The sequence below is a fragment of the Molothrus aeneus genome, chromosome 7, assembly GCF_037042795.1.
Source record: "Molothrus aeneus isolate 106 chromosome 7, BPBGC_Maene_1.0, whole genome shotgun sequence".
Taxonomy (NCBI): Eukaryota; Metazoa; Chordata; class Aves; order Passeriformes; family Icteridae; genus Molothrus; species Molothrus aeneus.
This window is the reverse complement of record NC_089652.1, coordinates 17,086,217-17,108,530: the sequence shown is the minus strand read 5'-3', so window position 1 is coordinate 17,108,530 and position 22,314 is coordinate 17,086,217. Positions and strand designations below refer to the sequence as shown.

The following is a 22,314-nucleotide window of genomic DNA, read 5'->3' as shown; positions in this document are numbered from 1 at the left end:
CACTTTTCCCAGCAACTTCTTGCCCTCCGCGCCCAAGAGAGAGCAAAGTGTGCAATACACAACTGCGGAGCGACTGGACTCGGTCCAGAGGGGTAGGGATTTGAGTTGTGGTTGAGGTTGTGGTTGGGGCTGGGGCTGGAGTTGGGAGTCGTCTTCGGAACTTTCTCCATTTCCAGTACTTCGCCCTCCTGCATTTCCATCTCGACTCGGTGTGAGTCGAGGGAGACGACAGAAGGATTTGCCACCGTCTTGGGAAGTGACCACGAGAACAGCCGTCAGCGTAAGCAAACTGCGTTTTAACTAGGCTGCCTTACCACGACATGAAGTGACACTGCAAGGGGAAAAAGCCACATCTAATGAGTGCCAGGTTCACCATCTTGCGCTGCACACAGCCCCCGTGCATTTTCCTAGCCGGGAGCGATATCGGGGGGGGGAGGGGGGGGGGTTGGGGGCGGTAAGGGGGGGTAAAAGGATGGTTCTCCCAGGGACCGACAGCTCAGTGAAGCCAGGGGACCCCTTTTCCCATAGAACAAAGCCCATCTACTCCATATATCGCCGGGAAGAAGGGAGGTGGGGAGGATGGAATACAAAGACTGTGTTGGGGTTTTCCCCCTCTTGCAGAGGCAACAATGAACTGGAGAAGGTCTCGCTGTGGATCCGGTGAGACCCCTGTCCGTGGCTGTAAAAAAGGCCTCCGCCGGCGGCCTCAAAAGGTCCAGTGGTACTCGGCTGGCCTTTTTGAAGCCGCGAGCAGGAGGAAGGGGGAGATGAAGCAACGGGGGCCTAGGTTGGTCCGGAGGGGCATCACCGCTGCTCGCCCGCGCAATCTCCCCCCGCTCCAGGGCCGGGGCCGTGGCGGGGCGGGAGCGCGGCGGCGGGGCGGGGGTGGGAGTGGAGGGTGGGGGCGCCGTCGGTGCCGACCGGGGGGCTGCGAGGCGAAAGGGGCAGTGCGGGCAGCGGGAGGGTCACATGTTCCGACGGCAGCCTATGAGCAGCCCCCCGGGCTGAGGCAAACTAATCTGAGGCCGGCCGCCCCCGCCCCGGTCCCCCCTCCCAACCTGGACTTCGTTTTTATAAACGTACCGCCAGGATCCAACCTGTTGGAGGCAAATAACCATCCGCATCATGCCCGGCCGGGGACCGAGCCGCCGCCGCCGCCGCCCGCGATGTGCAAGGCCATGAGCAAAGCAGCGAGCTGGGACATGGACGGACTGCGCGGCGACAGCAGCGGCGGCGGCGGCGGCAGCGGCGGCGGCGGAGCCCCCGGGCAGTGCCGTAACTTTCTCTCCTCGCCCGTTTTCGGGGCGGCGCACACGGGCCGAGCGGCCGCCGCCGCCGCTGCCGCCGCCGCCGCCTCGGGTTTTGCCTACGCCGGCGGAGGGGAGCGCTCGGGGGCGGCGGCGAGGCCCGACCCCCCGACCAAGGACTGCCCGGGCTCCACCGCGCCGGCCGCCGCCCCCGCGCTGGGCTATGGGTATCACTTTGGCAATGGATACTATAGCTGCAGGATGTCCCACGGGGTCGGGATTCAGCAAAACGCCCTGAAGTCTCCCCCCCACGCCTCCATTGGCGGCTTTCCCGTGGAAAAGTACATGGACGTCTCCAGCTTGACCAGCACGAGTGTCCCCGCCAATGAAGTCTCCTCCAGGGCAAAGGAAGTGTCCTTCTACCAGGGCTATACAACCCCCTACCAGCACGTTCCTGGGTACATAGACATGGTCTCAACGTTTGGCTCTGGGGAACCGAGACACGAAACATACATATCAATGGAGGGCTATCAGTCTTGGACTCTGGCTAATGGCTGGAATAGTCAGGTTTACTGTGCCAAAGATCAGACACAGAGCTCCCACTTCTGGAAATCGTCCTTTCCAGGTACGAGAGGGGGAGAAATGGTCTGAGCAGAGCACCCCCGCGCCTCCTCCGCCTTCCCGTCCCCTCCCCCGCCCCCGGGCTGCAGGGGCGGCCTGCCGAGCCGGACACGCCGCACAGACACGCATAGAGCAGGGTGGGGGCGGTGGATATTCTCTTTTTCTCACTCCCCCCTCGGCTGTCTACCCCCGAGAAAATCCTCACCCTCCGCTTTCCATACCCGCGGGACTGACCCCAGAACCTCCCGCCACCAGCGCCAGGGCACCCCCGGGCCGTGAGCCCCAAGGCAGCCCCGGTCTCCTTCTCCCGCTGCTTCCCTCGGTGGCCGGGTTTAGAGTCGCGTTTGAAGTTTGCAGGACGGTGGCTCGAAGGCTTGCTCTCTTCTGCCTCTCCGGCTGGCGACTGATCCGGCGGCCCCAGAGCACTTAAGAGACCGCGAGCAGTGAGGGCACAGAGGCACAAACCACATGCAAACAAACCCGGGGAACTCTCAGCAAAGCGATTTCTGTGTGTGCGCTGCCAGCGGCGAGCCGCTCTCAGCCCCCCAGCCAATGCCCCACCGCCCTGCATGCTCGGTTAGCGATGCATGCCTGAAAAGTGATGACAGTCCATCAAAGTTTTGGTGGGGCTTTACTAGAGTGCAAATAATGTGACAGTGTAAATAATAATAAACTGTAAACAACCCGGCATTATTTATTTGCCCATGAAAACCAGTGCCCAACAAGTATCGGTTAAGCTTTAAAAGCCTGTAATAAAATTCTGATTTTTCACATAATGTCTTTTACAATAGGGGACGTTGCACTAAACCAGCCCGATATGTGTGTCTACCGGCGTGGGAGGAAGAAGCGAGTGCCGTATACAAAACTGCAGCTTAAAGAACTCGAGAATGAATATGCCATTAACAAGTTCATTAACAAGGACAAGAGGCGAAGGATATCCGCAGCCACAAACCTGTCTGAGAGACAAGTTACCATTTGGTTTCAGAACAGGAGGGTGAAGGATAAGAAAATAGTCTCCAAACTGAAAGACAACGTATCCTGATACATTAATTGCGGACAGTGATGAAAATATACACTCAATTTACCACCAGCTAAAGACTTTTGAAAAGACTTGAAAATATATTTAAATTTTTTGTCCTTCCAGCAGTGGCGAAATTTCGGGAATTGTTTTCCGTGAAAGTCAGCGTTTTTCTCTCAGTGTAAGGGAGTGTTGACAAGTCTTGAATTGAATTATAGTTTCTTCTTTTTGAAAATAATAATAATATTAATATTAATTATATTTTCTGTTCTTCCCTCTAGGCCAGTATAAACGAATTTAAATATGTTGGACGGTAAAAGCTATAATTTTTTTGATGCTTAAGTCTTTGGGGAGTATTCTGTGATTTTTCTTTTTTTTTTCTCTCTGAGCAACAGCCGGTGCCAGAAAGTGTCAGTTTTGATTTGGTATCGTAAACTTCAAAACACGCCGAGTGAAAAAAAAAAAATCAATCGGAAATAGAAGAAAGCCGGAGTACAGACCCGTGGCAGCGCCCGGCTTCTGCCAAACTTGCCTGGTCCACTGGGACCCGGAGAGAATTGAGTGGAGGGTTCCTGGCTGCAGCAGAGTTTTTAATTACTTTGTCGAGGAAGGGAGAACCTCTCCGAGCTGTTGCGGGGCGCAGAATCGCAGGCGCGTCCCACCGCGCTCCCCGCTTCCGCGGGTTTGGGGTTGAGCTTGGGTTTGTGCGTTTTATCCGCCGCAGTTTCGTTTTCAGTGCGAGGAGTCCGCGCTGCCCGGCTGGAAGAGGAGCCCCGGCTGGAAAAGGGAAGCTCTTGTGTCCCGGGCAGGGGCTGAGCGCTCCGCGGAGGCGCAGATGGCGATGCCCGGGACAGCGCTTCGGGCAGGACGGCTTGGGCAGCTCGGCCTGCAGCCAGAGGAGAGGCTGCCCCTGCAGAGGTGTGTATGGACCTGCACAGACCTGGCGGGGAATGTCCGCTCTGCCCTGTTTGTCTGGACTAGCCCAAGATTCTTCTACTTCCTCACGCCCAAAAGCTCCTTGATGGACAAGAGAAGGTCACTGCTAGGTTTTAATTTACAAAACTAAACGGGTGTTTATGACAGAAGCAATAAATAAAGAAATTCAAAAGATGCCATAATTTATATGGGCCGAAAGGCTAAGATTTTGTCGATTTTTTTATTATTTTAAACCTAGTGTGCATGCTATGATATACACAGGGTGATCAGACACGCTAATCAACAGCTAGGAGAGAGAAGCGGTATCCTCTCTGTTAATGTGCCTCATCTAATTATTAAAATGTGTTCCAAACTAGTATTATTTATTATAATATACTATTGCTCTAAACATTTTGATTATCCTTGTATGTGGTAAGACATACGATAAACCTATTTCTCCATAAACGATTTTTTAAAAATTTGTCTTAAAGTCAGCTTTTACTTTGTGTTGCAAATACAATCTGAACTTCCAAACTGTTAACGATGTTGCAAATCTTTTCCTGAACCATCTTTAATAAAACTATTTCTTTTCGCTGTATATAAAAAGAGAAGAAAGAAATTCGCCTTCTTTTGCCGCAGGGGGTTTCACGGGCTCTAGGTTTGCCTGGAATCCTCTCAGGGACACAGGACGCCGTTCCTGGCAAATGAGAGGTAGATAGAACGGGCATTAAAGGATGAGGGAGAGCATCGGAGGGTGCCTTGTCGGCAGGAAAGGGTTTTAGCGAGAAAGAAATGCTGCCGGTGAGAAGCACAGGGCGTGGGAAGCAGGCGAAGGGCTGTGTGTCCCCTGTCCCTCCGAGCCCCGCTCCGCCTGCCCTCGGCCTTTGTTCTCCCTTCCCAAAGCGTCCCGGCACTTGCTGCTTCCCCGGGCCGGCCCGGAGCGATGCCCTCCGTTTTCTCCGCAGCCGGCTGGCTCCATCGGGAGGTTATCTTCCGCCTCTTCCGCCCTCTTCCTTTCCCTTTCTACTCCGCTCGCACGTTCATGGCGTTTGTTTTCCCTGAAAGGACGAAAAAAGTCAATTTCTGAGCAGTTCAGATTTTATCGCAAAGCGCGTTTTTGTTTAATTCTAGTATAAAAGGACACTTGTGCCCCTCTTCATTTACGTGCCTGGAACAGCCCGCTCTGCTGATGCAACCTTCTTTTCTCCGAATGTTTTAAATTCTTGTCTTCTCCCCCTTGGCACCCCCACTCACCCACACATACTGCCATTAATTCTGCAGAGGTTTTCCTCCCACCGAGCCTCCCTGCAGACGGACGGCCGGGCACTGCCAGAGCTGTTTTGTTTCCCGGCCGCGGAGCCATCGCGGGCTGCTCTCTTCCTCCTTCCAGGCTTAACCTTTGGCTTTGCCGGGCTCCGCGCTTTCAGAAGGCGCAGTTTGCCGAGCCAAAGCCTCCTTCCTCGGGCAGAATGAAACCCGAACTCTCATGCAAATCGGTACCAGATGGAGAGGAGTAGCCTTTTAGTTTCCTAAGAACGTGCAGAATCATTAAGAAGCCAGCAGCTACAGGCGGGAGGAAGATGAGGCGCACATCTGCCCCCCTACCTACCGGCTGAAATTAAAAGGGTTTTCTAAGCCTGGAGCTGGGGCATTGGTGAGCCTTGCTCAAAACCTCCTCGGCCACAGCTTGGGCTCTTCAGGAATCAGCTGCACGTGGGCCGGGACCGGGCTGCAGCCGCGCAGCCCCAGTCGCCCATGTTCAGAGAAGAGGGTATGAAGGTTCGTCTGAAATGTAGCGCACGTTATTGCAGATAATTAACATGTACCTCGACAAAGCGAATTGCAAATGCACAGTGGCGCAGTGATGCATTGCTCGGCTCCTGTCAGGCAGCGCTGTTTCCCAGCCATGTCTGAGGCAATCCTGCCATCTCCTGGACAACCCCTGGCATAGGCAGGGGAAGCCTTCCCCTCGCTCCGGGCGCCGCGTTTCCGAGTGATAAACGAGCGAGGGAGGCTGCTCGGTCACACGCAGAGCACCCTTCGTCCGTAAACGGGAAGACTGTGCCAGTGAAATTACAGCGTGTGGTCAGCTCTGATGTCCAGGCCTAACCGGACGCCTGGTTAAAAACCAGGGCGGGGGGGGAAAGAGCGGAAAAGAGGAAAGGAGCGTGTGAAAGCAGGCCTCCGGGTCGCCCTGTTCCTCAGCGGTGATATTTCCTGTACAGACACAGGCGGGGGGACACCCGAGGCATTAACACGCCGCCCCCAAACCAGCAGCCGGCTGTGGCTGGAAAAAGAAGCACAAGCCCGTACGAGGCTCTCCTTCCACTCCACCCAGCTCCCCTCGGCTCCGAGGCCAGCCGCCTCTGGAACATGATGTTTCTGTAAATGTTTTTCCATGTAGATTTAAACACTTTCCGTAACTGTGAGTGTCTCCAACCTCCATTTCAGGTTTTTATTATATTATCTTTTTTTTTTTCCTTTCTTTTTCTTTTTTTTTTTTATTAATGAGCAATTACAAATGAGTTGAATATTAATTGAAAGCTCTGTTTTCTCTAACCCCATAAAAGTTAGTTTGAAGTGTCACCTTTCTTTCCGGTAACTGGGAACTCGCATCCATTCCTTGTGTTTATTGCGGACAAAAATATAGCCTTTGAACTGAATGTTCCTTTTCTCTTCCAAGAACCGAAAATAAGTTCTTTCGTAAAAGGCGATTATGAAAATAAATATATATTTCCCATCTTCTTAGGGAACACAAAGTTAGAATACAAGTCAGCTAATAAGAGGGAGATTCAATTGGTAGACATAATTCAAACAATAAAAATTAAAGGCAGTGGTCAGCAATATCCTCCAGCGGTGCTTGTGTGGTCCTGTGTGGTCCAGGAGAGAGCAATCATTTAAAGATTTTTTTCCAGGGCAATGAAATTACTGCAGAATTTCCCTCAATTTCCCATTAAACAGAAAGATGAATTTGATTAGGACAATGTCAAGAAGGGCAGCGTCTCTGATCTCGCCTTAGAAATAAAACCAAGATTAAAACTGTGATTAAGAGGATAATAACAGGGAAAATTAACCCTACATGCTAACTAGGTTCAAGTTTTTAACCGAGGTAATGAAAGTGGCAAAGCCCGGGCATTAAGGCTGCGCTTGACGCCGGACTCGCACACACCGGGGAGCCCATGGGAGAGAGGCCGGGGACAGAAACGCCCGCTCCGGGTGGCGGATCGGCCTCCAGAGCGTCCCGCGGATTTGTGGGTGGCGGGGCAGGGAGCGGCCGGCAGCGCGGAGCCCATGGGTACCCCGCTCCTTCCCCGGCCCCCAGCTCCCCGCCAGGGCTTCGGGTGAGATCGCGGGGCCTTCCCTCTTCTCTGTCTCCCTAACCGCACGGTTTGGGAAAGGACGCGAGCAGTCTCCTGTGAGGATGCTCTCAGATATGATTTAACAACTCTGGGGTTGTGGGGAAATGAGAGAGAAAATGGAATAAATGGGCTCTTGTTTGATCAATCGAAAATATAAAAATATGTGTAACACCCCAAAATAACACAGTAATAAAACAGTGAGGGATGATTTTCTTCTCATGAGAGAAAAGCTCCTCACACACAACCTGGGAGATGAGGCTGACTCTCCCCTTCCCCTGCCCGCTGCTGCATTCATACCCTCTCTGCTGAAGAGCAGACCCTGGCATTTTCTTTCTTGAAGTCTTCCTATTTTATTTATTTGTTTATTTATTTATTTAATCTCAGAGGGTTGCCCAAGCTATTCCGTGTTGTTGCTGTTGTTATTCTCTGTTTGTTGATGTTTGTTTGATTGTATTTCAAAGACGAAACAGATTCCGAGTTTTAGAAGCATTGTTCGCCAGAAGCGCTTCCAAGTGAAGATGAAAGGCAAAAGGGGTAAAAAGGGCAGACGTGCGGACCTGAGAGAATGCTGGTCATTAGTGTGCCAGAATGACGATCTCGGTAATATCCCATCGATTTACACTTTATTGGCACGCATATGCAGATGCATATCATGCAGTTAGGGGCAGAAGTACATACGTATGCCCTAAACATCCACATCTCACAGACATCACAAGTCATTTCCAGCCCTCGGTGCTCACTCTTACCGTGGGTATCTGGGTTCTGGCCCGGAGGGCCCTGCCCGCCGGCGGGCACCGCCGGCACGGGGCTGCACCGGGGCTGCCCTGTCCTCTCGGCAAATGTTTGTTTTCCGCTCATCCCTCCGCTGGCGCCGCAGCTCTGCCAACCCACCCCGGCCACTTTTATAGAAGCAGAGACCGTGGTTTCCCCTCCCCCTTGCGAGCTCGATATTTTCATATTTCAAGTGTTATCATAAGACTTTTTAAAAGTGGGGGTGAAGAGAAAGAAAAAAAAAAGGGTGGGGAGGGGGGGACTCTGTGGCTCGGTCGCTGGAGGCGGTGCTGAAATTACCGGCTTTGAAGAACCTGTCTGCAAAGTTTCGTCCAATCGTTTCAGGCTTTCCGCTTATTCCCTGTTGTAACTAAATACCGCTGTAAGAACAGCTGAAGTCCTTTGTTGGAAATGTGTGATCGCAGTCTCTACAGATCTGGCTACGTTGGTTCTCTCTTGAATTTGCAATCGCCAGATTCCTTTTATTTTCCTAATTTGCGGGCTAATGGCAGTCAATTGGCGGCTCTGCCCACCATTTCCTACCCCCGGAGCTCGATCCCCTGGACTTGCTCAAGTTCGTGCGCAGCCCAGCCGCAGAGCCACGCGTTCGGCGGCGCGGCGCAGCCTTACCTCCCCGGCTCCGTTCCAATCAACATCAGCTCCAACGGCAACAAGGAGTGCCTGGAAGACAACAATAAATATTACGCCCACGATACGAGCTCCAAACAAGAGGAGAGATGCAGGCAGAGGCAATCTTTTGCAAATGACCCAACTGTTACTCACACAGCCAACTCAAAGCCCGTAAAGTATGACCACTCGAGCCTGCAGAGAAGTTTGCATGGCTCGGCTACTCTTTTTGAAGTGAATTCCTGCAATTCAAGCTTAAAGGAGGACATCAAGAATCCCGTCAACTTGAACCTGACAGTTCAGCCCGCAGCAGTCCAGTCATGCCTCAGACCTTCAGTGCAGGATGGTATGCCTTAAATATCTCGCTTTAGTTAGGAGCGACCTAGCTATACGTTCTTTTTAAGAGATGCCTGTAATTACTTTGTAACCCTCAATGTAACTCTTTCTGAGCAAAAATCGCTTAATCTGACTCGGAGGTTACATAGAAATTGTGCTGTCAGATGTGCTTTGCCCAGTTTACCGACCTAGTTTAGCTCTGATATCTTGCGGGTTTTGGTTTTTTTACTTTTTTTGATTTTGGGTTTGGTTGGGGTTTTCTGGTTGTATTTTTTTCTTCTTTTTAGGTTTTTTTTTTCATATTCCTACATTTACATACCCAGACTTAATCCACTAAATTATCGACGTGTTTGTTGTAGGTTTGCCTTGGTGCCCCACCCAGGGGAGATCAAGAAAGAAACGGAAACCATACACAAAACAACAAATTGCTGAATTGGAAAACGAGTTTCTCCTCAATGAGTTTATTAACCGACAGAAGAGGAAAGAACTATCAAACAGACTGAATTTAAGCGATCAGCAAGTTAAAATTTGGTTTCAGAATCGGAGGATGAAAAAGAAAAGAGTAGTTATGCGAGAGCAGGCTCTTTCTATGTACTAGAGCAGAGTCCACCCGTTCCTGCATGAACTTGTGCCCGGAGTGTTCACCCCTAGAGTAGAGCGTACGCGCCAGTGAATCGCGGGGAGTGTGTCTTTTTACCATTTAAACCAAATTCTCGAAACGCGTAGGATCCCTCCATAAATAGGCAGCGCTGAGTTCTTAGCCAAGAAGAAGAAGACGAGCCGGACCAGCACGGAAACATGTATTATCAGCTTTTTACCTTTCTTTCTCCATTTATATAGATTTTGTCCTGCATCCCACCCTCTCTTTCCCCGGAGAACAAACGGTGCTAAACTAAGATCGATTTCTTTTATCTGTATGTAAACACCATTTTGCAGCAAAATAAAGGAATAACGCCTAGTAAAGACGTCGACTCTGTGAGTCCCGGCCGCTCCCTTCATCTGCTGCCCTGCCCGCCAGGGCGAGCCTGCGGCGCCGGCTTGTTTTGTGGTTTGGAGTAACCTGCTCGAGCAGCGATGGGGAAAGTGGTTAGCAAATAAACCTTTTTCTTTAGTCTTTTTTTTTTTTCTCCCCTTTCCACCCTCCCCCCGCCAGCCCCCGGAGCCGCAGATCCGACCGCAGCCCGGCGGAGCGCGCACGTGACAGCCGCGCAAGGCCGCGCGTAACCTGAGCGCGCGGCCGGCTCGGCGTGGCCTCCCCGACGGCGCAGCGCGGCCGGGAGGGCCCTGTGCGCCCGCCGCCCCGGGCACGGCCGAGGGCTCCTCTGCCCGGAAAAGCGCCCCTCTGCCCCCCGCCGTGTGCCAGCCGCCTCCCGGGCAGCGCGGGGTCCCGCGGCGGCGCAGGGGCCGCGGAGTCGGGCGCGGTGCCTCCCCCGGGGGCCGGCCGGGCCCTGCCCTTGCGGCGCTCCTGACTTTGGCCTTGTCCGGGCGCTGGCCCGACAGGCGAAGGACAGCGGGCTGTGCCGGGACAGAGGCCCAGGCTCAGAGCGGCTGAGGGGAGGCTGGGGCCCAGTCTCACCCCGAGGTGCTGCAGGCACAGGAACAACACGGAGGTTTTGGTGGGACTGATTGTTTCACCAGCCAGTCCCCATGGCCGTTTCTGCATAGATTTGTATGAGGGAAAAGTGAGAACGTGTTCGGGATTTTGCCCAGACTTAGACCTCAGAGGATAACCCAACCAGAGGGGCTGGTAGCAGTGTCTAAGCCGTTTGGTCACTGTTTTGGGACGAGAATGAGATAGATTTTTCCCGCATCTTGATGGGAGGTTTTCCCTGCCGGGAGCTGCCGGCCTCTGCAACACCCGAGCAGCCAGACTGGCCAGAGCTCCAAGGCCTGAGGGAAATACACATTGCACTTAGTCTGATACCTCAGAATATGAATTCTAAAAGAAAGATCTCACGGATTTATAGGTCCGTATTAAAATGCCTTTTGGCTGCAGTTTCAACCTAAGTCTTCATTTCTTCATTTCTTAACGAAGAGCGTTTCCACGGCTCCCAACAGGAACAATAATTAGGCTGGCAGAGGCTGCCTTCTTTTCTGGCATGTAAAATAGGCTCAGATATGGTTGTTTGTGGCGTATACAAAAAGCCTGAACAACAGCAAGGAACGGCACAAAGCTGCTACCTTCCTACACAGGGCCATAGCCTTCTCAAAGGCAATAAACTGATTATTTCATAAAAAATCATATTTGAACTTTCGTCCTATTCACTCCTGTGCGTGCTCGAGAGGGCATGGTAGTCCAGATGAATTTGGAGGTAAATCCCGGATTCCTAGGCGGGCAGAGCCGCAGCCATTTTCCCGAAAGCTTTCCAGGGAGCCCCAAAGGTAACGCTTGGGTGGTGTTTCGGGGGGAGAAGGAAAACCAGCCCAAAGCATTTGTCGCCACTCTTACCGCCCGCAGTGCCCAATGCAGACAAAACCCTACCTCGCTCATGGCGGAGTGGCTGCCAGGAGGAAAGCGGGGACGAAGCCTCGCCGGGTGACAGCTCCCCGGGGGCAAGGGATGCACACCCAGCCACCCACAGCCACAGGAACCACTCCTGGGTCCCTCCAAATCTTCGATACGTTCAGCCTCTGTGCTGGGAGTTGACGCATTGCGGACAATGATGGTCTCTTCATCCAGTGGCATTCCCTAATTAGAAAAAACTAGAAGCAACCCCAGTGATGCAAGCCAGGAGAAGAGCAAAAACCAGATAAAGTCCCTTTTCTTACCCTCTCCTGGAATACTACTCAGACGGCTACAGTCCATGAGAAATTGACCCATTGCTCTGTTCTTCCCCATCCTAGTCCTCCCCAGTACAACCCGTCCCTTTATTGCATGGGTGATATGAAATCCGAAGAGGAACCTCGGATGAAAATACGTGAAAGGCAATATATTATTTATTAAACGCATCTGATCCAAGATGATGGCTTATTGTGAAGCTCCTAGTCTAAATCGCCTACGGAAAGAGAAAAGGCAGAGGAGGTAGGATCTAAATTGCGGTTTGTTGAGAAAGTCTGTGTATAATGTGTCTCTGTGTGTGCTTGTGTATCCATAGATGCACTCATTTCAGCAGTGCCCGTTGTGTGTAACCGCGTGTGCACACTCAGACGTGCGTGTTTGTGGGCTCATACTGCGCGCAGACACATCGGCGGTAGAAAATGGTGCATGATTTCACTGGTGCCCACACTCCAGGGTTCATCCCTTCCTCGGCAGCGGTGGGCGAGGACAGCGGTTCGGTGTGGGGAGGCACACACGCGTGGCAGAGCTGCAGCCGCGGGGCGCGCCCTGCCTGTGCGGCTCTGCCTGCGCACACCCACCCACCCACCCGGGCTGTCCCCTGGGCACACGTGTGCACAAGCGTGTGCGACACGCCGGCTGGGCGCGCAGGAGATGCACCCGAGTCGGGGGGATGTACTCCACGCCCTTCCACTGGATTATTTCGGGTGTCTCATCAGGTGCCCCCCGTACCGGCTTTGCGGCTGTGCGCGGGGCGGGATGGAGCGGCGGGCACCCGCTTGCTGCGCCCACGTCCGCGCCCCTCCGCAGCACGCAGGCGACGGTTCATCCCTTTATTTACTCAAACATAAACATCTTTGCATTTCCACCGCAGCCTAAACGTGATAAAGCCCTTCGAGGAGGCTCTCCATCCCTCCTCTTTTGATAAGGCTGCAAACGCAACTTGGTTTGTTGGGAATGGCTCTGGATGCCTTTGTGCTTCCTAAAAGAGCATAAATAATAAAGTTTGGCAGAGAGGAAAAGCTTTCTTGCAGAACTGTAGTGGCAATAAATGAAATGACTCAGAATCTCTTCTCCAGTCGGTTTTTACGAGAGCTGCCAGACAGTGTCTGTTCACGTTCTCCAGATACTAGGGGCGCCATAACAAAGTTAAGGTCAAGTTAGTGTCTTATCTTGGGTGGCACAAAAATACCGCATCTTCTCCAGCCGGACCGGGTATATTTTTAAGCCCAAACGTTACGCAAGTCGCCTTAATTTCCACGGAGAGCATTTGGAAATGTCTCTTGGACCTGCATACTTGGTGATTCCAGGCAACGATTGCAGATGTTTCAAGACGCCTAACGGTAAAGTATTCGCCTGATTGTGTACATGATGTGCATTTATGTTTCGATGCTATTTAATCTGCGTAAGGGAAAAAGAAAAAAAAAGGGGGGGGGGAAGGGTATGTGGGGGTGTTATTGTGATGTTCAGAGCTGGGCTGGTACGGACCCCGGGGTGAAAACGCTCTGGCAGGCGGGGACCCCCAGCTCTGCCTTATTCCGGCGGGGTCTCTGCTGTGGTATTGGTTTCACATTTCTCAAATTAGATCGTTTCTTAAAGGATTCTTTCCTAAAAGAGCTTTCGTACTAACAAATCGTCGCCATGTCTTTGAACTTGAATTAGTTGAAACCGGTTGGCTCCTGCGCCAAAATTTAACTGATGCTAGGCTTGTTGCATCGAAAAGAAGGTGAAAGATTCTGGCTAAGGCGCAGTTAGTTGTTTGAATGGTAAAGAAAATGAAGCTTCATAGGTTTCCAGAACCATCTCTCTTGACGAGATAGGCGATCAGAAACCTTGGGGGGGGGGGGGCACAATCCGAACGGAGCCCTGCCCTGCTTTGCTGCAAGGTCCAGGGTAATTAGTGACACAGGAGCCATTTTAACTGCGCAGACATCATTTTTGGGAGGCTGTTTTTTTCTGTTGCAGCAGAACCGAGAGGGCTCGGAAGCCGATTAAGGGAGGGAGTGGTGGTTCTGTGCTTTGATTTCTAGTGATAACTTGCAACTTGCAAGAGTCTATCTGCTGAGAGCGATGTATGGCGTTTGAGGTATTTTGCGAGTGACACCAAAGCAAAAAAAAAAAAAAAAAAAACCAAAAACAACACCCAAAACCACCACAAAACAAAAAACCAACTGTACAAAGAAAAGAGAAAAGGAAAGAAAGAGGCGGCGGTGGGGGGATGTTAAGAATGAGCTCCATAATATCTGCCTGGCTTTGGTCTTTTTATTTTTAGAAAGGGCTAGCTGGGCTGCGGCATGGAAGCCCCTTGGGCAGCCCTGGACTGCTCTGGGGAGCCAGGGGATGCAGGAGGGGCAGTGCCGGTGCCGGTGGCGGTGGCGGGGGGCAGGCTGCGGGGCTCCCGCCCCCGGAGCCTCTCCGCATGGCGTAGCCGAGGGCGAGCAGGAGGCTCCTGGAGCAGCGGAGCCGAGTCCTCGGCGGGCACGGCTGCCTCGAGGAGCCGGGGAGCCCACGGGCCTTGCCGCTGCTTGCCCGGAGCTCTGTGGGGCCGGTTCCCCACCTGCCGGGCTCTCCGCTGGCTGTGGGAGCCGGAGGTGCCTTTGCGGAGGTGACACGGAGGTGACACGGGCCCTGCCGCCTGCCGGAGCCTCCGCCCGGACATTGCTGGGGAGTCCGGAGGCGGCCGTGCTCGGCCCGGGGAGCTCGCCCAGATACCGGGGTTATTTGGGGAGCGCCATGTGATGGAGCTGACCTGGCTATGCGGTACAGTGGCGGAAAAAACCCATTCCCATGGAGAGCTGGCAAATGTTTCTGGAATGAGGAATTGGTGGAGTATAGGGCTATTGCTGGCGCGTATTCGTTATTCTCCTCTGTTTTCAACCTTTGCGGCCCTGTTTGTGCTTGTCTGTATAAAATCATATTTTAAGGAAAAAAGGAAAATTGGCCAAAATGAGCCCTCGAAGGCAGGGCGGGAACGGGGCTGGCGGCTGCTGTGCGTGCCGCCAGCTCCCAAGTCTTGCTTTTCCCTTCCAATGAAAATGAACATTTTGGTGGGAGTTGGAGGCAGGAGAACAGAGGTCACTTTGTCTGCTGCTCTGCTTCCCAAGGAAACCGTGCTTGGTGGACTACTTTTCCTGCCATAGCCCTCTGCCTTAAAGAGAGCCCGAAAGTATCTCCCTTTCGTAAATGCGGCTGCTGAGAGATGTTCTGTTTGCGTATTTCTCATTTCAGTTTGGCGCCCTGACACAAGTGCGCAGTGTTTGGGCTTATAAGCGAGGGAAAACGAGGTGATCGAAACTCAGGCTTTGAATTTCGTGACCGGTTTTGATGCCAACTGTGGATTGCAGGAGCCGGGCGGGCAGATCCGGTCATACACTCGAATGTGTGAATGGGACTTGGCTTTCCTGAGTGAACCATCACCCACCCGCTCATCAGCTGCTTGAGCGGCGGCCGGAGAGTATCGCTCGCTCTAAGGAGGAAGCGATCACGTTTCCGAGCCGGGGGTGCCGGTCCGTGAGCCCCCAAGGCTCGCTCCGGGGGCTGCCTTCCCCGGCGGTGGCGGTGCTCCCCCCTGGCTGCCCGGGAGGCCGGGCGGAGATGCGGGCGGGGGGCTCCGCGCCGGGCTCCGGCGGTGGGCAGGCGCCTGCCCGGGCGGCGCGGCCCCAGGTGATCCGCACCACCTACGTGTGTCTCGCATCGCCTGCTGAAAGGATGAGACTTAAAACCGGCTATATTTGTACAAACGGCGCGCTCGCCTCCCCGTGCTGGGAGGGCTCTTTGGAGAGATCTTAGGAGCCTTTCCGAGGGGCTGATATAGATATAAGGACATTTCTACATCGCGTCACGTGACATAATTACCACTAGAATCAATCAAGATGAATTGCACGTCAGCACACGGTGGGGATTTTTTCTTAGTTGATCCTGTCCAAACCCTCTTGTGCAATAGATGGATCTTGTTCAATGCATTGAAGCCTCCTGGTTGCTTGCAATCGCAAAAAGGAAGACATGACTGAGTTTGACGATTGCAGTCACGGCACATCCAATATGTATCTGCCAGGGTGCGCCTATTACGTCTCACCCTCAGATTTCTCGACGAAAACCTCTTTTTTGTCTCAATCGTCGTCCTGTCAAATGACTTTTCCTTATTCTTCTAATTTACCTCATGTTCAACCTGTGCGCGAAGTGGCATTCAGGGAATACGGATTAGAGCGCAGCAAATGGCAGTATAGGGGCAGTTATGCTCCTTATTACTCAGCTGAAGAGGTGATGCACAGAGACTTTCTGCAGCCTGCGAACAGGAGGACGGAAATGTTGTTCAAAACGGACCCTGTCTGCGGCCACCACGGACCGTCTCCCGCCGCCTCCAACTTCTACAGCTCGGTGGGGAGGAACGGCATCCTGCCGCAAGGCTTCGACCAGTTTTACGAGACAGCCCCCGGACCCCCGTACCAGCAGCACTCCGAGAGCGAGGGGGACGCGGAGAAGGGCGACTTGAAAGCCCAGAACAGCACTTGCAGTAAAACACCTTCCAGCCAGGAGAAGAAAGTGACACCAGCAAACAGCGCCGATTCCCCTTCTGGTGAGGCTGTTGCAGAGAAGAGCAACAGTTCAGGTAGGTATCAGTAGTAAATTGGGGGCAAGAGTACAAGGCCAACACTTTGTCAAGCCGCATTTTATGTGCAATTTTATAAGCATCCAAAGGATTTTATATATCCTATAAGATTTCCTTTACCGTTGTAAAGCGTGTTTACGATAGGAAACCAATTTAGGTGGGCTTAAGGTATTCTTGGAAGAGGATATTAATTGTTATTAAATTGTTGATTCATCGGGGGGAGACGGAGAGATTTCACAGGTAGTGCTCAGAGCTGCCTTCGGTTTAGAGCTTAAGATCTTCGTTTGTTTGGGGCGGGGGATGTGTGGAGAGGAGTTTGAGAAACTTGGAATTTTTCCAGCCCATTTAAATATCTCTCTGTATTGCTCGAAGAGCTCTCTTTTAAGGAGAAGATGGGAAATATTAGCTTTTCTTGCTAAGTCACCCGGAGATTATAAGCGTCAGGAATATTGTTTGAAGTGCTAGAGGGCTGCTTTGCAGGCAATGGGATATTATCAAAGTCTCTGATCAAACCCTAGATGAGCATGTTCGTAGCAACAGCGTGAATCAGTTTCTTCTCTCTTGAATTTCAGCAATTCCCCAGCGATCGAGGAAAAAGAGGTGTCCCTATACCAAATATCAGATAAGAGAACTGGAACGGGAATTTTTCTTCAACGTGTACATAAACAAAGAGAAGAGACTGCAGCTGTCCAGAATGCTCAACCTCACTGACCGGCAAGTTAAAATCTGGTTCCAGAACCGAAGGATGAAAGAAAAGAAACTGAACAGAGATCGACTCCAATATTTCACAGGGAATCCCTTGTTTTGAAAAACAAAACAAAACAAAAAGAAAAAAAAAAAGGAAAAAAGAAAAGAAAAGAAAAGAAAAGAAAAGAAAAGAAAAAATAATATTTAAAAAAAAAGCAAGAGAACAGGAAGAAAGAAGAAAAACAAAGAAAACATCGGTCTCTCTGACCTACCATCTGAATGCAAAAGTTAATTTGTTTACTTGATACATCCACCCTGCGGAACTCAAAGTTTCATTTTCACGTGCAACTCCCCACACTGAATGGCCACTGGAGATTTCGGGGCTTGGCGGAGCAGATTCCTGATAAGGGGAAACTAGGGTAAATCCAACTGTCCACTCTCGAGTGTTTTTCGCCAAAGGTGCTTTTTTTTCCCTCTCCCACAGTGCCAGCAATGGACCTGCAGTGTGTCTGGTAGTTGTTGCTTACAATTCATTGAGTTCGGGGGGGGCTCTGTTGTTGCTTTGAGCTAGGATAACACTTTCCTCCCTTTAAGTGAATGCGGTTTATTTAAGAGATGGTAAATGTACGCTCGCTATATATAAAATATATATATATATGTTTCTATTGTCATCCAAAAGCATGGGCCACTGTCTTTTTCATGTGAATAAATGGTTTCTAGTAAAGTTAAGGTTATAACTTCCGTGCACTGTATGGATTTCCATCTCCGAAGAATCCTAGCGTTTTCCGGGCTAGAGCCAAGTTCAGTTAAATAATAATGTGAGGAAGCCTACCCGGGTTTTTAAAAAGCATTTTAATTAAGGAATAGTTCAGATGGCTAACTCTCCTTTGTAGGTATGCGTACCTTCCCCGTTCGCTGTGAGACAGAGCCAACATGGCTGTCTGCAGACCATCACTTCTGATGGTGCTACCATTACTATAAACAACGAAAAAGGCTTTTCGTTTAACTGGTCAGGCTCCGAATAAGCCCAGAATCCCCAACGTCAATGACTGTTTACTTGTTAGTGAAGAGCAAGGCAGAAAGACTGAGGGCTCCAAGCTAGTCAGACAAGAGGGAGCTATAAACAATTGGCACTAGTTGGGAGGAAAAAAAAAAAAAAAAAAAAAGAAAATTAAATTAAAAAAAAAAAAAAAAAAGAAAAAAGAAAAACCCACCGTAAACCAAAACCACAAACCACCCCCAGCACTTTTGGGAGCAGAGGGGTGGTTCTAAACGTGCTTGCCGGGCAGGGCGAGCGGAGCGCGGCGCTGGCGGAGCGGGGCTGAGCGCGCTGCCGTTCGCGGCGGGCCCCGCCGGGGGCCGGCACCCGGAGGAGATCCGCTCCGCTCCTCGCCGCTTTATCTTGCGTGACCTGGCTGGGCTGTTTACAAAACCTTGAACTGTCTAGACAACACCATAAAACCCGAGGTTCTAAACAGCTTAATTGGGTTATATTATACACCTTCTGGTGGGCGAAAAAGAGATTTCCGCAATGTGCAATAAAGGCGACGAGTGAGAAAAGAATTTGGCTTTTTTGAATAGGACGAGGTGGCTCTCGCTACTCTCGCAGGCAGGGAAGGCAAAAGTGCCAACTAAGTCAGGAAAAAACGGAGAATTCAAAAAATAGAGAAATAGAAGAGGAGGGAGGCATGACTAAAAAAAAAAAATTTAAAACACTTTAGCAAGAAAAACATAAGTGTATGCCTTTGAACTTCCAAAATGTCAAGGTCATCACCTTTAACCTTTCTGAATAATTAGGCGCCTTAAGGTTCCTCTGTTATTTTCAACCACCACCCACTCTCTCTCTGTCTCACTCTCTCCCTCCCTCCCTCGCTCTCTCTCACACACACGCACAGCCACACACACACTTTTTACCGCATAGCTGGCCATATTAGCAAATGCATCATAACGCAAAGAAAATCCCGGCTGGGTCGAGGTGAGCTCTCGGCGTCGTGCAGTGAGCGTGCCCTGCCCCAGTCCCTGCCAGCTGGAGCACAGGGAGCTCCTCACCTCCCTCTCTTTCTCTTCCGTGCCCTGGGAATTCGACCCCCCAAAATTTCTTTTTTTCTTTTTTTTTTTTCTTTTTTTTTCTTTTTTTTTTCTTTTTTTTTCTTTTTTTTTTTTTTTTTAGCTCATAAGAAAAAAGAGAGGTTTGCTTAGAAAAAAATAGTAGGAAATGTCTCGTAATTTAGGCACAAAGACGATATTTCTATGCGGTCTCCCCACAAAGCCCATCAATTAGAAATGCGCGAAGTCGCGGGGAATTCCTCACGGCATTTTGCCTGACCTTATAGCCAAATTCTCGCGTGTCTCCCGATCCTTAATCCACAGGGCGAGAACGAGCCGTTTGGTTTTCTGTTCCCTGCAGTGCTTTGACAGTCTATCTCAGCCTATTAATGCGCCTTCAAAATGCCAAGACACCGCAAAAGCGGGCCGCGGAAACCGAGACACCCAGCACTAATCTTGCATAAATGCTCAATGATAGCGGTGTTAAGTTTCTATTAAAAAGGAAAGGAAGAAGCCCATGACTGGGAAGGAATTGAGCGGAGGAGAAAGACCGGGAGAGGAGGAAATTCCCGGTGTCTGGCGGGCAGCGGCCACAGGAGGGCGCGCCCAGGCGCTGCAATGCCGCAGCCTCTGCTGCTCCACTCTCTTTCCCCCCTAATAATAATTCCACTGCTAATAAAATATCTAATATATAAGTAACGATAAGATTTCAGGGCCTTCCAAATGAGAAAATAAAGCATCAAAAAGATTTATTAAACAAATAACCCATAACCGTGACGTGCTGGAGAAATATGCCACTTTAAAAGAATTTTTTTTTTGGTCGTAATCTTTTATAATGCATCCGAGCTTTAAAAAAAATCCCATAATTTTAAGAAAGGAAAAAAGTCAAACCCCAAAGATATTCAGAATTCGTTCCCTAGAACGAAAATCTATCTACTCTTTTAAGGACAGCCTTAACGCTGGTGGAACAAAAGTAATATAAAAAACATACATTTCCACAATTTATCTTTGATTCTTACTCGCGGATTTTCTTAGATAAACCTCTAGGTACAGAAAACATAATGTTAAAAACGTATTTTATTTAAAGGCGAGATTAACATTAGCTCTTGAGTGTGCTTATTTTTAAAAGAAAGACAGAGAGACTAAAGAGAAAAGATATTTCTAATATCCTAACATCACCTTTCCAAGGCATTGCTGAATGAAGTCCCTCTCTTTAAAAGTGCTATGGAGATCTATTAAAATGAAAGTAGAGCTTACAGAATTAAAATAATTCTTATGAATTTCTTGGACGTTCTCCAGCGACCGAGCATGTTCTGTCTTTCTGAGATTTTTTTGTTTTGTTTTAAGATTTTTTTCCTTCCAGTGTGGACTTCTGGTCAGAACCTCAGGAAAGAAAGAGTTTCGCTGCTTTCTGCTTATTTGCAGAATTCATCGAAATCTATTTCATGTTGGCTTTGCCATATTCCGCATTTTTTAGAGCCCAGTCTCTCGCGAACGCATTTGTTGGCACTTTTTCTGCTGGATTGTTGGTGTGTGGTTTATTTTTCTTTTTCTTTTTTCTTTTTTTTTTTTTTCCTTTTTAGAAGTTCATTGTTAACACTTTCCTAGAAATAGCTTTTCCGGCGGTAATAAAACGGCATTGTACAATCCAAAATCCTTGGGATCCCTGACGCCAGAGGTAGCCCTTGCAGGCAGAGCCGTATCCCGGAGGAAAATGCCCTGGTCTCTCGATGGACCTACACTTTCCTAGGGGGAAATGTTTAGCGAAGTTTTGGTGTTTGTTTTTCTTGGCATGAGAGGGCTCCTTGAGAGAGCCCGCACCAGCCCCGAGCCCATCAGGCTTCATACGAGGCTCTTCAACCCTCGCAATTACAGTGAGGCCGAAGTCAGAGAATGTGAACGGGTGATGGGAACCTGGGTGCGCTGTTAATTTTGGAAAATTATATCTATACAAAAGAACATGGAAATGCCGCTTTCTTCCTTTTTTTTTTGAACCACTGTGTAAATGTGATGATTCTGTGCGAGTCTGTAACCTCTTCTATTTTTCCTTTTTGCCCTTTTCTCAGTTAAATTCCTCTAGATAGAAAAGATTGTGAGCTATTTCCAAATGTCTTTGGGCTTGTCCTTTACAAAGAACGAAAAGGGCATTTGCTTATTTTCTGATTAAAATATAAATGCGGCAGGAATCCGCCGAAAGACAAATATGCAGCACAAATACCGAGGCTGAAGGCGGAACTGGCCACCAATATACACGCTAAAATCTCATCACGCTCAGGCACCTTTGTGTGCACAAAAATATGGAAATTCAATAGGAGAAGGGCTCGGGTTTAGGGCGAAGCTGAGCGTACGGTCAGCGCTAGTGTGAAATCCTTACGCTCAGAATTAACACCTTTGAAGAAAAGATCAGCGTGCTATTTTATTTTATAGGATTTCATATTTAGGAAAAAGCATAAAGTCACCAGTATGTCGTGTCTGTCCCCTTACCTCGGTCAAAAAAAATCTAGAGAATCTGAGCCCAGACGCCGACTCTTTCTATGAAAATACGGCACAGAGAAATCTTTGCAACGTGACAGTTGCTTTATTAAAAGAAGAAAGATCACAATATCGTACCCAATTTTCTTTTTCTTAAATAAAACTATTCTTCAATGTCCCTGCGATTTAACAGCGTGGCATAAAATATACAGTCAGCGCGTTTAAAGACACCCTAAATAAAATGGTGAAATCAAGTAAATCAAAGGAAATTTACTAAAAGCTTCCGGGGTTCCAGCCTATTTTAAAAATAAGACATTTCTCGCAATACCTTTGTTACTGAAGGCATCTGCAAAATATCTGGCTTCTTCCGTACCCCTCTCCCATCCCCCTCACATAATGGGACACAAACACAGCAAATTGCAACTATGAGAATGCTCGGCACAGCCGAGACAAAAACATAATCATATCACCAGTAATAAGGTTCAGGGAGATAAGGCAGTGAAAATTAAGCCCTGCTGCCACGTCTGGTAACCTCCAGTTTTTAGCCCTGACATTTGCTAGAGGAGAAAACTGTAATGTCCACCTATGCTTTATTACAAACAGTAATTTACATCTGCATGGACCCATTGGTTGGGGCATTTTTTCACCCTCGTTCTAAAAAATATGGGGCTCTGAGAGCAAAACCTTTATATTAATGTAGATTGTATATCTCATTTATTGCACAATATTGATTTATTTATTAATGTTAATTACTTTATTCCATTTTAATATGATTTAAAACAATAGTGACATTAAATGCCCAGAGCCTAAGTCCCCAGTTCCCCAATGGC

The 22,314-nt window shown here is 49.8% G+C and overlaps 3 protein-coding genes across 3 annotated transcripts; all 3 read left to right on the top strand.

The window, feature by feature from the left end:
* The first annotated feature begins 1,166 nt into the window (after window positions 1–1,166).
* Window positions 1,167–2,910, top strand: HOXD13 (homeobox D13). The gene is made up of 2 exons (XM_066553881.1): window positions 1,167–1,872; window positions 2,660–2,910. The coding sequence occupies exons 1-2, from the start codon at window positions 1,167–1,169 to the stop codon at window positions 2,908–2,910; spliced, it is 957 nt and encodes a 318-aa protein (XP_066409978.1).
* Window positions 2,911–8,342: 5,432 nt separating this feature from the next.
* Window positions 8,343–9,492, top strand: HOXD12 (homeobox D12). The gene is made up of 2 exons (XM_066554013.1): window positions 8,343–8,904; window positions 9,254–9,492. Exons 1-2 carry the CDS (start codon window positions 8,343–8,345, stop codon window positions 9,490–9,492), a joined length of 801 nt encoding a protein of 266 aa, XP_066410110.1.
* Window positions 9,493–15,672: 6,180 nt separating this feature from the next.
* Window positions 15,673–17,087, top strand: HOXD11 (homeobox D11). The gene is made up of 2 exons (XM_066553853.1): window positions 15,673–16,279; window positions 16,852–17,087. The coding sequence occupies exons 1-2, from the start codon at window positions 15,673–15,675 to the stop codon at window positions 17,085–17,087; spliced, it is 843 nt and encodes a 280-aa protein (XP_066409950.1).
* The last annotated feature ends 5,227 nt before the right edge of the window (window positions 17,088–22,314 follow it).